This window comes from Colobus angolensis, unplaced genomic scaffold (assembly GCF_000951035.1).
Source record: "Colobus angolensis palliatus isolate OR3802 unplaced genomic scaffold, Cang.pa_1.0 Scaffold198, whole genome shotgun sequence".
NCBI classification, from domain to species: domain Eukaryota; kingdom Metazoa; phylum Chordata; class Mammalia; order Primates; family Cercopithecidae; genus Colobus; species Colobus angolensis.
In genome coordinates this window covers 4,767,902-4,783,282 of record NW_012115132.1, presented here as the reverse complement: position 1 = coordinate 4,783,282, position 15,381 = coordinate 4,767,902, and the positions used below count along the sequence as shown (strand labels likewise).

Here is a 15,381-nt window from a genome sequence, read left to right as displayed (position 1 = left end):
GATTTATTGTTCCACCAGTATTGCCCACAATGGGGGAGAGGTAGCTTCTCCCCCAAAAGCCAAAGTGCTAATGAAAAGTGGGAAAGACTCCCTGGTAAGCCTCTGACCCTAAATAAATAAATATCCACTACAGATCTCTACCTGGTAATACTGGTAAGAGAGATGGGTTAGCAGGCACAGAATGGAGAAGAACATTTAGCTCTGTCTGTTTGCATCACAATTGTCTAATTTGCAGAGACTCACAGCTTTTCCTGAAAAGGGGAAAACATGTAAATAAAAATTACAAAAATATCTGAATTCAGTTGAGCAAAATGATCACTGAAAGCTTTAAGTCTAAGGCAAATCTAGTTCAAAATTATAAGGGTACGTGGAGTTTGAGGGTCCACTTACAGAAGTTGAGTTGATGCTGAATTTCTTAAAGAGAGTGGGGCACAGACTTTTCTGTGGCAAAGAACGTCATCAAGGATAGAAAAGCAGACATTTCACCCTGAGACTAAGGGTTCCAGTGAGGAGACTGAGCAAGGATGACACTTTGGTTCACACCCTTAAGACTGCATCAAAGATGCCAGCCTTGAGTATGTGCAATACTTGAGAGGCAAAGAAAGAAACTCACTCCAGTCAACCAAGAGTATAGTCCAGCTGTATGCTGGCCATATGCAATTTCTGAGCAAGTAATATCCTTTCTTCTGCTCATTATAATTAAGGCCAAAACGTCATTGGATCTTGTGGGCATATTTGTGCATACTTTCATCACATACTCTGTACTTTTATTAATCTTCAAGAAGTTAAATCAGGGCTCTTGAGAACAAACTTAAGAATATTCTTCCTTTTAGTTCTTAAATTATGGGGAGAGCATGTCTTGTAGTCTCACTTCTTTATTTGCTGGTAGTTTAAAGCTAAAAGGAAGGATTGAGTCTTCAAAAACAAAGTCTTGCCTCTGAGTTGGATGACACATGTCAAAAGGGTGAATGAGTGACAAAGAAGGAAAGACACAGGGAGGTTTACTTATTAATCAGACTTTCTGGAAGAGAGGTATGAATTCAGTTAACCAAAATCCTTGTTTTTTTCTAGCCAGAGTATAAACTAGCCGACCCAATCTGCACATTCATCTTTTCCATCCTGGTTTTGGCCAGCACCATCACTATCTTAAAGGACTTCTCCATCTTACTCATGGAAGGTAGGAGTGATTTTATTATCACTCCCAGGGTCAGTGTTTTCTCTTCCCTAGAATCACAAAAGGGAAAGACTGTAAGGCATGCTCACTGTTAATTTGAATTATGGGAAAAATTTAAAGTGATAAGGAATTTTTGTGAAAACGATCATTTGATTTTGTTCATATGCGAACAAGTAAAAAGAACTGGCTTCTATTCCTGCTCTAGCAACTGTTATGTAATATCTTACAGTGTAAAAACAGTAAGTATAAACACCATGAGGAGATACTGCAAAAATATAAATTATTCCCTAAATATACCTGGAAAAGACCTAAGAAAAAACTACATAAATTTACCTCCTAGGCTGCATTAGAGCTAAACATATTTTTTCAAATTGTATCTCAGAGTAGAAGAAAACAAGGGTGACCCTTTATTTGTTTGGCAAGTGTTTATTGAGCCCCAACTCCGTGCGAGGTAATGTGCTCAGAACTAGAGTTACAGAGATGAGCAGAGCAGAACACAGCTCTCTTAGGAAGTTCTGGGCTGTAGTGTGCTATGAGGTTCAGATGTCTGCACTAAGTTTAACATCAACATGGCCTCCTGGGAACAGGGTACCACTAGGTTGCCTAAGGAAGGGTGAACTGGCACAGATCAGAAACAGAGTGGGTCAAAGCTCTTGTGCTGATCAGTAGTGGGATTGTGCCTGTGAATAGGCACCGCCCTACAGCCTGGGCAACATAGTGAGACCCCATCCCTCAAAATAAAGTATAGTGAAATGAAATATGGGCTGGGCACAGTGGCTCATGCCTATAATTCCAGGAATTACAGTTTGGGAGGCTGAGGTGGGAGGATTGCTTGAATCTGGGAGTTTGAGACCAACCTGGGCAATATGGGAAAACCTCATCTCTACAAAAAATACAAAAAATTACCTGGGCATTGTGGTGCAAGCCTGTAGTCCCAGCTACTCAGGAGCCTGAGGTGGGAGGATCACTTGAGGTTGGGAGGCAGAGGCTGCAGTGAGCTGAGATGGCGCCACTCTACTCCAGTCTGGGTGACAGAGTAAGACCCTACCTCAACAAAATTAAAAAAAAAAAAAAAAAAAAAAAGGCTTTGTCCTCATGGGGATAATACTTTAATAAGGGGAGAAAGAGATTATTCAAAAAATTACACTGAAATGCAATAGTGGGAACCGCTACAAAGAAGAGGTGTGGGTCTTTTATTAGAGATCTTAACATGGCTGGGAGCAGGGGCCAGTGGTCCCAGAGGCTTTGCTGAGGCCTCCTATTAGGCCCGAGTAGGATCTTACATTATTAACCTCATCACTTACAGCCCCATTATCATTATCCTTGACTACTCTCCCAGGCCTGTGAAATTTCTGTGTGGCTCTTTGAGTCTTCCAACTATCCAGGAACAGATCACATAAATAACCCTCACTGCAAAGAAATCCATCCTTATGCCTAAAGCTTACTGCCTGCCTCCTTTCCTCCTTTCCCCCATTCTGCAATTTGGTGATTTTCTTTTCATTTGGCATAAAATGGTTGAAGAACTACTGGTTTCTGCCCTTTCTAGGCTACATCTTTACTGGCAGAGTTAGCTCAGAGAGACACATCATATAGTTGAAAAAGCAAGGTCTTTGTATCAGACCCACCTCCGTTCAAATGCTAGTCATGCAAGTTTCTAGCTGTGAGACCTCAGGTAACCTCCTCTGAACTTCAGTTTCGCCACTCAAAAATGGGAGTATCACATCCACAATACAGTGTTGTTGAGACCATTAGATGAAATAAATGGCATTACGCTAGAACACAGTGGAAGCTCGGTAAATATAAACTATCAGCTAGCATTTTTGTGTTGACTGGAATATAGAAAATATGAAGCTACACTGTGGAAATAAACACTGTCCTGTATATTTATCTGCACAGGGAGAAATTCCCAATTCTTTGTTATAGACTGTGGTGATAGCACTAGTCAGCCATAGATGCTGATGGCCTCAGAAAGGCCAGATAAGAGAGTCTTGATCAGAATAAAGCCATCTTCATCACCAGAAGAACTATTCAGTGGTACTTGGAATGGGAGAACTACTGACTCCCGTTGACATTATCTTAGAATATTAAAGTATGTCAGAGAGTGACATCAGCAAGATGGCTGACTAGAGATGCTGGGGCTAGTCCCCCCAACAAGGAAGGGCCAAGGCAACAAATAACCAGAGGAGATTTGACTGGAGCATCAAAGGGAAAGTGTGGTAGTACAACCTAGGAGTCCAACAATAGATGAATGGATCAAGAAAATGCAGTGTATATACACAATGGAATACTATTCAGTGATAAAAAAGAAGGAAATCCTGTTATTTGCAGAAAAATGGATGGAACTGGAGGACATTATGCTAAGTAAAATAAGCCAGGAAATGAAAGTTAAACATCACATGTTTTGGCTCATATGTGGAAGCTAAAAAAAAATGTTCTCATAGAAGTAAAAAGTAGAACAGATAACAGAGGCAGGGAAGGGGAAGAGTAGGATAAGGAGAGAGTTGTCAAAGGATGCAAAATTACAATGAGATAGGAGGAATAAGCTCTAGTGTTCTATAGCACTATAGAATGACAAGAATATAGTTAACAATAATACATAGTTTCAAATAGCTAGAAGGAAGATATTGAATGCTGCCAACACAATGAAATGATAAATGTATGACAGGATGAATTTGCTAATCACCCTCATCTGATCACTGTGCATTATCTGTATGGCAATAGCACTGTGTGTCCTGTACATATGTACAATTATTATGTCAACTTAAAACTGCTTAAAATTTTAAAATAAGGTTTATTGGAGACCCAAGGTGCTCAATTATATTTAGAAGGTGATTTATCATTGCTACATTGACCATTTGTAATTAACAAACGATACCATTTTCTATCCCACATTCCAGGAAAATAGGTATTATGAAGGACTTGCCTAAAACCCTTATTAGACTAACCCAGCAGTTCTCAAACTTTAGTGGCATGAGAATCACCTGGAGGGTTTATTAAAACACAGATATCTGAACCCACTCCCACAATTCTTGAGTCAGTATATCTTATTGGGCAAGAATTTGAATTTCTAACAAGATGCTGGTGCTGCTGGTCCCAGGACAACATTTCAGGAACCACTGGACTATCATCTTTTCGTACCACTGAAGGGATTCCCACATGCTGGCCCTGGGAATGGCACCTGTAAAATTCAGCCAGAGCTATAAGTTTGCATCATATCAAATATCTGGATGATTGAAATATCCAGACAGTAGCTGATTTTTAGTAACATAAGCATCATCTCAGAGCAGAACTTACCATACTATGATTTTTTTTTTTTTGTCCAGCACATTTTGACATAAGGTAGATCTGGTCTCAGAGTGCAATTGCCTTTAGTGACAGCTCACATTTCATTAGCGTTCACTGCTAAGTATACATTTAAAGGTTTGTTCTTGGTGGTCACTACAATTGTTGAAAGATGATAGTGTTGACAACAGTGAAATGGATAATGGAGTCAAATGTCACAGAGTAACAGTGAATTTTCTGGCTCTAATATTTGGCTTGTTAAGCCACAGAAGCACCCATTTTCTTTCCTGAGCACCAAGTGCTGAGCTGCAGCTGTTGTTGCTATTATGGAAGTTATTGACTTAAAGAAAGATAAAAGACAAGTTGATACACAATTTGAAATGAGTTATATTCCACTTTTTTTGTGTGTCTCACTATAGCTCTTCCTTGGTGATTATCTTTCTTATTTTACTTCAGGAAAAGTGCAGAGACTGGTCTACGTCAGCTAATTATAGAAACTGGCAGATAACTCCTTTCTGGAAGACAGTTACTTTTTAACTCAGGTTTTCAGATTGTGTTAGTATAGTACTTAGTAAAATTTAAAAATAATACAGAAAAGTATGCAATAATTTTAAAAAGTCTCCTTATATTTCCATCTTTGACTTCTTAGTCCTATTCTTCAGGGATAATACCTATTAATAAGTTGACATTTATCTTTCCAAAGATATTTGTGCATTTGCATATATATACACACACACATGTATATGTATATGTGTATGTGATGTATGTGTGTGCCTTTTTTTATAAAAGTGGGATTACATATTGATTCACATTTTTCTCTGCACCTGACATTTTTCACTTGGAGATCTTTTATATTAGCACATACATAGATATACCCCATTCTTCACAGCTGTAATTACTCCACAGCATGGAAGGACTTGCTTGTGATGGACATTATAAACAATGATGTAATTATCATCCTTGGATATATATATTTTTAGCACTTGAATATCTGTGGAATAATTCCTAGAAGTGATATTGCTGTTTCAAAACTTACATGCTGTATTAGTTTGTTTTTGCACTGCTCATAAAGACATACCTGAGACTGGGTAATTATAAAGAACAAGAGGTTTAATGGACTCGCAGTTTCACATGGCTGGGGAGGCTTCACAGTCATGGCAGAAGGCAAAAGAGGAGCACAGTCACACCTTACATGGCAGCAGGCAAGAAAGCTTTTGCAGAAGAACTCCCATTTGTAAAACCATTAGATCTATGAGACTTATTCACTACCAGGAGAACAGTATGGGGGAACTGCCCTCATGATTCAATTATCTTTACCTGGCCCCACCCTTGACATGTGGGGATTACTACAATTAAAGGTGAGATTTGGGTGAGATTTGGTGGGGACACAGCCAAACTATATCACATGCATTTCAGAATTTGATAGATACTACCATTTCTACCAAAGATATAGTATCAATTTCCTTCCCCCCAACAGCATATGAAAATGTCCCTTTCCTCACATCATCGCAACCACTGAGTATTATCAAACTGTTCATTCTTTTCTACTCTGATAGGTGAAATATTGTATCTTATTGATTTCAAATGCAATTATTTAACTATGAATGGTGTTCAGTGGTTTTTAAAATACATTTATAAGTCTGGGAAGTTATTTATTAAACACTAATTTAGATATTTTTCTGGATGCATTAATATTTTTTTCAGACTCCCCCCCAGGCAAAAGAAAGTTCTAGGATGTGATGGAGCATTGAGGCCAGTAGGGCCATGCCTCTTGCCTGGCAGCACGATTTCTTATAATAAAATAAGTCATGGTGGACCTGTGTTCTCTATAATAGTAATGAGATGAAGGAGACAAGTGAAAAAAGGGTAGTGGGATCATGACTTAATTTCAAAGGGCCTAGATGAATGATAACAGGTCTTCAAATGGTAATTCCCCAAAGAGATGACACACATTAGGCATAACAGACAATGTTTCGATTGCAATTCCTAGACTCTAGTATTTGCATAACACTTTGTACTCAGAGCACAGACGTTGGGATCTGATATCCCTGATTCTGCTACTTCTCTTTGTGGCCTTAGCAATGTTCCTTAATCTAACTGACCCCAATTTCCTCTCCTCTAGTTAAATAAGAATTGTAACCTTAATAACTAGCTTCTAAAGTTTTTAGGACTATTAAATGAGATAATTGCTATAAATGAAGTATTTTGCACAAACTTTACACATAGTGAGCCCTCAATAAAAGTTTGTTATTATTATTAAAACGGTTTTACCCATGACTTTATTCACATTTCATGGCTAATTTGAGACAAGAACTCCTTTCATCTGCTTCTAGGAGCCTAATTCTCTTGCCACTCATAGAGTAAAACAGCATAATGACCAGCTCTTTGTTACTTCCCCAAACAATATTAGGTAGGATCGAACACTCCGCTTATACTGTAGAGAATTTTGAGTTAACTTCAAGGAAGAAATCCCCCATAAACAAGGTTCTTAGCCTATTTATGCCTAGTGTTCCATTATTGGAATGCTAAGCATGTGGGAGTTATTTATATCCTACTGTTTAAGGTCATTGCCAAGGTCTGATTACAAAAATTCAAAAAATTGCAACCTCAGGCATAAATGGGTTAAATTTTTCAAAAGGAGGGTTAAGGGTTCCCTATTTCTTTAAGTAGATGGTTCTCAGCTCTAGCTGCTCATTATCATCCTCTGGGAAGCTTTTAAAAAATACTTATGCTCAGGCTTCCCATACCCAGTGTATTAGGCTGTTCTCACATTGCTATAAAGAAATACCTGAGACTGGATAATTTCTAAAGAAAGTAAGTTTAATTGGCTCATGGTTCTGTAGGCTACACAGGAAGCATGGTGGCATTTGCTTCTGGGGAGGCCTCAAGAAGCTTCCAATAGTGGCAAAGGGCAAAGGGGGAGCAGGCACGTCACATAATGAGAATGGAGCAAGGGCAGGGAGGTGCCACACACTTTTAAATGACCAAATCTTGTAAGAATTCACTCGTCATCCCAAAGACAGCACCAAGCCATGAGGAATCTGGCACCATGACGCAAACACCTCCCACCAGGCCCCATCTCCAGCATTGGGGATTACAATTTAACATGAGACACTGGCAAGGACAAATATGCAAACTATACCACCCAGAGATTCTGATTTAATTGTCTGGGGTTGGGGCTGGCTTTGGTATTTTTAAAAACATGTAGTCAGGCTAGAGAACCACTGCAAAGCAGAGTCGCTCAGTGGCTCATGAATGTTAGTGCAGTGGTTCAATCTCGGCTGCCTGTTAGAATCACCAAATGAGCATTGATGTTGGGCCTTCTCCAGAGAGATTCTGATTTAATTGGTCTTGGATTATAACTTAGTCATCAGGATTTCTAAAATCTCCTCTGGTAATACTAATGTGCATCCAAGGTTGAAAACCACTCCAAAAGACTCTAGATTTTGGAGCTTCATCCATAGAAATTTCCTTTTAGGTCTGGAATGGAGTCGTGGTACATTTATTTTTAATAAACACCCCAGGTGTTTGTGTTGCTTGTACATAACTGAAGTAGAGGCTAAAAAAGGGCTGTACTTAGACGTCTCTTATACAGCATCATCCAACATAGCTAAAATAATGAAAAACTTACAAAAGGAATAAGATGGTATTATACAATGTTAGGATCTTCTATTAGCACAGTTCACTAAATGACCTGTTGGGTAACTAATCTTTGTACAACATTGCCGTTCATAATGTTTAGATATTTTCTGAATTGCTCCTCAAAGAGTTCTGTGATCTATGTGTTGTTCTTATCACCCATATTTTACTACAAATGTGCTGAGGATCAGAGAAGTTCTGGGATTTGGGTAAATTCACAATAGTTGTCATCAGCATGCTAACCCATGATTATTTGATACCAAATTTCATGTTATTCATGTTACTTTGCAGAGTGTATATAAAGATAGTTGGAAAAGGCACAGTTATAGTATATCATAAAAACTAAGGATAATCACCGTTGTTGGTTATTGCGTAGTAAATTCTGCAAGTATTCTGAGTGGGAACTTTTGGTTGATGGTAAACCTTGAAGTAGTCAGGTAAATCTTCTTTGTAAACATTTGAAGTAAGAAACCAGCAAAGGGATAAGCACATTGAAATTTGGGTGAGGACTTTGCAGCTTGTTTAGGTAATTCAGTGAACTGTATTTAGTTGAATAACTACAGCCTCCATCTCTTACCTTTTGTCAGGTGTGCCAAAGAGCCTGCATTACAATGGTGTGAAAGAGCTTATTTTAGCAGTCGACGGGGTGGTGTCTGTGCACAGCCTGCACATCTGGTCTCTAACAATGAATCAAGTAATTCTCTCAGCTCATGTTGCTACAGGTCAGTGAGTTTTGTAAACACCCTAGAAAAAAATTCAGTCCTTGTCCTGTAAAGTCAGTAATTTCCCTCCTTTTTGTAGAGCTGCCCTTATTGTCTGTTGCTTGTCAAAACACTATAAAGTGTTTTCTATTACCAAGGGCCTTTGAAACCAGCCCACTTATTGATGTTGTCATAGCAACAATGATACCCATGACATCGCTGGGGCTGACTACAGAGGGCCGAGGACAGACAATTTCAAGGCCTTGGACTCTGACAATTCAACTTCTTCTGCTTGGCTTGGTGTCCTATCAGTCAAATAATAGGAATGAATTAAAAACTTAATCTTAATTGAGTATCTCCTCTATATATGATGTTTTTCTTAGCACTGAAAATAGGAAGATGAAAGAGACACAGGCCCCACTCTTCACTTTCTAACAAGCAAATGGATGTGCTAATAGAAATTACGGCGGGTCCCGCACTGTGTGGTTAGAAATTCTGTAGCCATGTGAGAAAATTCTTATAATATTAGGTTTATACTAAAAATTACCTTTTCAGAAAGTTAATTTTGTCTCTGATATGTCCTAGAGCTGGGAGACTAGGTAGTGAGAGAGCATTTACTGCCTCAAGAGAAAGCTCAGGCCAAGGATGATACATTAGGCTGCTAAAAAATGACTCAAGAAGTTACTTAGGGGCAGGGGACAGGAACACTAGTGACAGTCATTTGAAAACTGTGCTTTCTCAGACATCCTCTTCTTCTCGACGGGGCTCAGGTCTGACTTCAGGGAATTTACAGCATTCACTATGCCAATATTTCACTGCAAATGGAAGAATCTAGTAAACACTCAGGTTGCTATGGAGGGGACTTTACAGCCTGCTGATAGCATTTGGGACAGGAAAAAAATATGGCAGTGAGGGTTGCTGCTCTAAGAAAGGTCTGTGGGGAGCTCTAAACGCTTCTTGGTTCCTGTCACTATCCTTGATATAAATTCTGATTACATACAAGGCCTGCAACCCAGAGATCCCTGGGAGCTGGTGAGCAGGGCTGTATAAGAAATAATAGTTCTGTCTTGGCTTTTTCCAGGGCTTGTCTCCCCTTCCATACTAAGCTCCTAGGAATGCCAGACTCCAGAGATAACAGTGGACAGAGAGTTCCCATAGCGACAGGGCACTTTCCTGCACTAGAGTTTCCCCTGCCTTGTCTGTGTGAGTGTAGCTGATTGTCAGAGCCAACATGGCTTCCTCTGAGTGCCCTGCCTCTGCCCTGCCCCAGGAGGTCAAAGACAAAGTACTTGAAGTTGGAGTCACAGCAGTCACCCATGCGTGTGCAATCAGCGCTAATCTCCCTGTGGTTCTTTATCAACAGCAGCCAGCCGGGACAGCCAAGTGGTTCGGAGAGAAATTGCTAGAGCCCTCAGCAAAAGCTTTACGGTGTACTCACTCACCATTCAGACGGAATCTCCAGTCGACCAGGATCCAGACTGCCTTTTCTGTGAAGACCCCCGTGACTAGCTCAGTCACACTGTCAGCCTCCCAAATTTGACAGGCCACCTTCAAACATGCTGCTATGTAGTTTCTGCATCATAGAAAATAAGGAACCAAATGAAGCAATTCATGTCATGGTGCAATGCACATTTTATCTAGTTAGCTAGCTCCATTCACCATGAAGGAAGAGGCACTGAGATCCATCCATCAATTGGATTATATACTGATCAGTAGCTGTATTCAATTACAGGAATGTGTATATAGATTATTCCTGAGTGGAGCCGAAATAACAGCTGTTTGTAACTATCGGCAATACAAAATTCATCTCCCTCCCAATCATGCATCTTGAGGACATGCAGGTAAATTTGAACTCAGGAAAGTCTTACTAGAAATCAGTGGAAGGGACAAATAGTCACAAAATTTTCCCAAAACATGAGAAACAAAAAATAAGGAGAGCCAAGTCAGGAATAAAATGACTCTGTATGCTTAACACCCCATTAGAACTTGGTTCTCTCACCAAGCTGTAATGTGATTTTTTTTTCTACTCTGAATTGGAAATATATATGAATATACAGAGAGGCACTTAACAACTAATTTTTATTTACTTGTCACATTTTGGCAATAAATCCCTCTTATTTCTGAATTCTAACTTGTTTATTTCAAAACTTTATGTAATCACTGTTCAAAAGAAAATATTTTTACCTACCAGAGTGCTTAAACACTGGCACCAGCCAAAGAATGTGGTTGTAGAGACCCAGCAGTCTTCAAGAACAGCTGACAAAAACATTCGAGTTGACCCCATCAAGTTGTTGCTACAGATAATTTAGATATTTACCTGCAAGAAGGAATAAAGCAGATGCAGCTGATTCATTCAGTCCACGAGCATGATCTGAGCACTGCTTTGTACTAGACATTGGGCTTAGCATTGGAACTATAAAGAGGAATCAGATGCAGCAAGTGCTTCTATGTCATGGTAGCAACTCAACACTATATGTGGAGAGTAAACTAAAGATGTGAGATGTGCAGGCCAACATTCTGGAAATCCTAAGTCAATGGGTTTGGTTTGGACCCTGGACTTCTGCATTTTTAAAAGTTACCCAGAGATGCTTCTAAAGATGAGCCATAGTCTAGAAGACTGTCAACCACAGGAGGTCATTGAGCGGGACACCTGGACACGTACACAGGCAGCTACAGTAATATCTTGAATTGCAATGATATAGTGGGGTATAAAAGGAAAGCAATAGATACTGCTGGATGGGCATGGCCAGTGAGGTTTTATGTCACTGAGGTGACAACCCTGTTGGACTTTGAATTACATATGGAGGTTCTCCAGGCAGATGAAGAAGAGAAGGCATTCTAGAGAAAAGGAAGACTAGGCGCAAGGCACACTTACGTTTGTCTGTTAGCTTTTAGTTGATAAAGCAAAATACGTGATGCAAAGAAAACTCTCCACGCTGTGATTTTTAAAACTACATACTTTTTGCAGCTTTATGGTTATGAATATTGTAGAGAACAGGAGATAGGTCTTAGATGATTTTTATGTTGTTGTCAGTCTCTAGCAGGGTACTAGAAACCTAGCAGGCATTAATAATTGTTGAGGCAATGACTCTGAGACTGTATCTGGGCCTTGTCATTATTTGTCATTTATATTTGTATTTTTTTCTGAAATTTGAGGACCAAGGAAACATTGACTTTGACTGAGAAGGTCACATCTGTGCCATCTCTGCAAATCAATCAGCACCACTGAAATAGCTACTTAGCATTCTGCTGAGCTTTCCCTGCTCAGTTGAGACAAATATACTCATCCCCCACCTCAATGAGCATGTTTAGGCAACCAGGATTAGAGCCCCTCAGGTTCCCAATGTCTCCTGCCACATCAGAGTCTCAAAATGGAAAGAATGGTTTATGCCAAATCATTTTTCCTGTCTCAAGGACCACTGAATGGTTTTGCTTTCCATATTTTGCATAGGACACCCTAAAGACTACGTGACTTGGCAAACACACAAGTTTTAGTATAATTCTTGGCTTCTGCTTCCTTTTGAAAACCATGTTTAGATTTGATTTTATGTCAGAAATTCACTGAATGTCAGGTAATCATTAGGGAGGGAGATTTGTGTGTCAACCAAAGGAACCCATGGCCGCAGGGTGTTTCTGCTATTTCCCTGAAATTCTGCTTTTTTAGTGAGCTAGACTGAAAACTCTGAACAGTAGATGTTTATGTGGCAAAATGCAAGGCAAACTACAACAGAGATTTTAAGGATTTTGAGATGAAAAAACAGATGCTACTCAGGGGCTTTATCCACCATCCATCAATTCTGAAGTTCTGACTCCCATTACCATTTCCCTAGTGTGGTTAGAACTCCAGGCCACCAGAAGTAAGTGGAATAATGTAGTTGAATTCTTTACTTCATGGTGTTGTGTCCTCTCCAGCTATCAAGACGTTAATGATTTTCTATGTCTTTTCTTTTTTTAGTATTATTATACTTCAAGTTCTGGGGTACATGTGCAGAACATGTAGGTTTGTTACATAGGTATACACATGCCATGGTGGTTTGCTGCACTCATCAACCTGTCATCTACATTCCTTTATGTCTTTCAAAGCAACACTCTATTCTTCTGAGTGGTGAAATCAGGTCAACTTTACCACCACCCTCCATTTTTAATATGCTTTACTGTCATCCAGCACCCACTTAAGATTTATCTAGGGCTCTATGGTGATGTTAGGACCCATAAAAGAAATTGATGCCTTCCATATGTTTGGTTACAGATGTGAAATGGGAGTGTTGAAGGACATGAAAGAAAGGATGTTTACACATTAAGCATCAGTTCTCAAGCTAGATTGCCTGAATTTGAATCTTAGTTCTTCCCTTCATTAGCTCTGTGACCTCGAGCTAGTTACTTAAATGCTCTGATCCTCTATTTCCTGATCAGTAAAACCTCCCTATTCAAATGTGTGAGAGTTTAATAAATTCGGACACTTTAAAAGGTTGGAGCTGTGCATAGCATGTAGTTAGCATTCAGTACATGTTAACTGTTATTTTTTATTATGTACAAACATGAGTGGGCACAGAATTTTAAATCATCTAAACTTTTGAGAAATTTTGAGTTATCAACACAGTTCCCACAAGACAGTGGCAAAATTATTGGTGAGAATTAAACAGCTGTTTCTCTGAGGAAGCAGTGGAGGCTTGCTGGGATAAAGGCATTTACTGAGAGGCTGTTACCTAGTGAGAGTGATGAATTAATTAAAATAGTCGAATCCCTTTCTGACTCTCTGAAAGCTTCCACTTTTATCTTTGAAGAGCAGAATTGTCACTCCAAGGACATTTATTAACAAAAAGTACAACTGTCCACTGCGATGAAGGCAAAGTCATAGGTCTCCCAAGTCTTACCCTATTCCTGTGAAATATCATGTCCTTGGCTTTTCTCTGTCATGTAGCCTCAACTTTCTCTGACCAGGTGCATTTCCTTCTCTGGTTTCTAAACTGCCAGGGGCAAATTTGGATCACTTAATATCTGTTAAATTTTGTGACCTGACAAAGTCTTTTAGCACCGTAGTGTCAAAAAGAAAAACACCTCCCAGGCATATACATTTTACAGATTCCTGAAGAATGTTGCTCTCCAGCTCCATCCCCACCCAGTGAAATATGATCCAGAGAGTCTTGCAAAGAGACAAGCCTCATTTTCCACAATTAGCTCTAAAGTGCCTCCAGGAAATGATTTTCTCAGCTCATCTCTCTGTATTCCCTGTTTTGGATCACAGGGCAATCTGTTTAAATGACTAATTACAGAAATCATTAAAGGCACCAAGCAAATGTCATCTTTGAATACCCACATCCCAAGTTTTACAAATCCTGCCTGGCTTGACAGTGATGAGGCCACTTAACAGTCCAGCGCAGGCGGATGTTAAAAAAAATAAAAAGGTGACCATCTGCGGTTTAGTTTTTTAACTTTCTGATTTCACACTTAACGTTTGTCATTCTGTTACTGGGCACCTGTTTAAATTCTATTTTAAAATGTTTGTGTGTGTTGTTTAAAATAAAATCAAGAAAGAGAGAGTTTGGGTTAAGTCATCAACTTTTTATCACCAAAATCATGGCAGGACATGTTTTTCATGACACCAATGAGGACTGTAATGAGAATACATTTTTCACTCTCAGTCGTTTATTGGAAGAAATAACTCATTTGGGGGAACATATTTGTCTAGAGAGATGGAAGATAATGTGTTAGAATCCAGGGTGCTTTTGAAATTACGGGCATAAAACCCCAATGGGGGAAGAAGATGGTGATCAGATGTGGCAGGAGCCCTTGACAGTTGTGAAAAACAAACTTGTGCTTCTTCAACCATAAAGCCAGGAAGTGATGAGAGATGTTAAGCTGAATTGCACCCCTTTCAGGAGTGTCAATCAAGTCCTGGAGACAATGCATCATTATAATTGCCCTATATTTCCTTTCTTCAAAGGGATACCCATTTGTCAAAAACATAATTATCCTATTTACAGCCATTAAAACCCTATGGTTGTTATACACAGTCCAACAGTCTATCAAACATTATTTCGCTGAATCTGTTGAGGTTAGGAGTATTTTGGGATATTGCAGAAAAAGAAAGGGCACCAGCTGTACTGAAGATATTGTAAACCATGGTGAGTTAACCTGTACAATGGAATTAGGATCAGATGCAAATTTAGGGTCTCCTTTGAAGTTAAATTGTGTTCTTCAAATGGGAATCAGTAGAGATTTAATGAACCAATGCCCTGGTTTGTTTCTAACTCCTCCTCCATTTTTATAGAGATGAATAGGGGATTTTATTGGGCATATACGTGAGATTGATGAACAAGAATTTCTGTCATTGCCTTATTCTCCACTCCAAAATTGCCTCTGACATGGCAAAAGTCCATGGTCAGGGAAATAAGAATACCCTGTGTTGGCATTTCTTTACAGCAACACTTTCTATGAATAATTAATGCCCCAGAAAGACGAAGCCTTTTTTTCTGGTTTCCACCTACTCATAAAGTTCAGCACCTTGTATCAACTTGGATGGGGAAAGGAGAGTAGATTTCCCTGGCTCAATAAGCTCTGAATTCATAAACAAGAAGCAGATTC

At 39.3% G+C, this 15,381-nt stretch overlaps 1 protein-coding gene across 2 annotated transcripts in view; it reads left to right on the top strand.

Moving 5' to 3' along the window:
- Positions 1–14,335, top strand: part of SLC30A8 (solute carrier family 30 (zinc transporter), member 8) — a 50,806-nt gene extending 36,471 nt beyond the window's left edge. For both annotated transcript variants that reach the window (XM_011941088.1, XM_011941087.1), the window contains 3 exons: positions 1,072–1,177; positions 8,683–8,817; positions 10,160–14,335. In XM_011941088.1, the coding sequence (XP_011796478.1) occupies positions 1,072–1,177; positions 8,683–8,817; positions 10,160–10,305 (387 nt within the window). In that variant the 3' untranslated portion in view covers positions 10,306–14,335. The remainder of the gene's footprint in view (positions 1–1,071; positions 1,178–8,682; positions 8,818–10,159) is intronic.
- Positions 14,336–15,381: the final 1,046 nt, after the last annotated feature.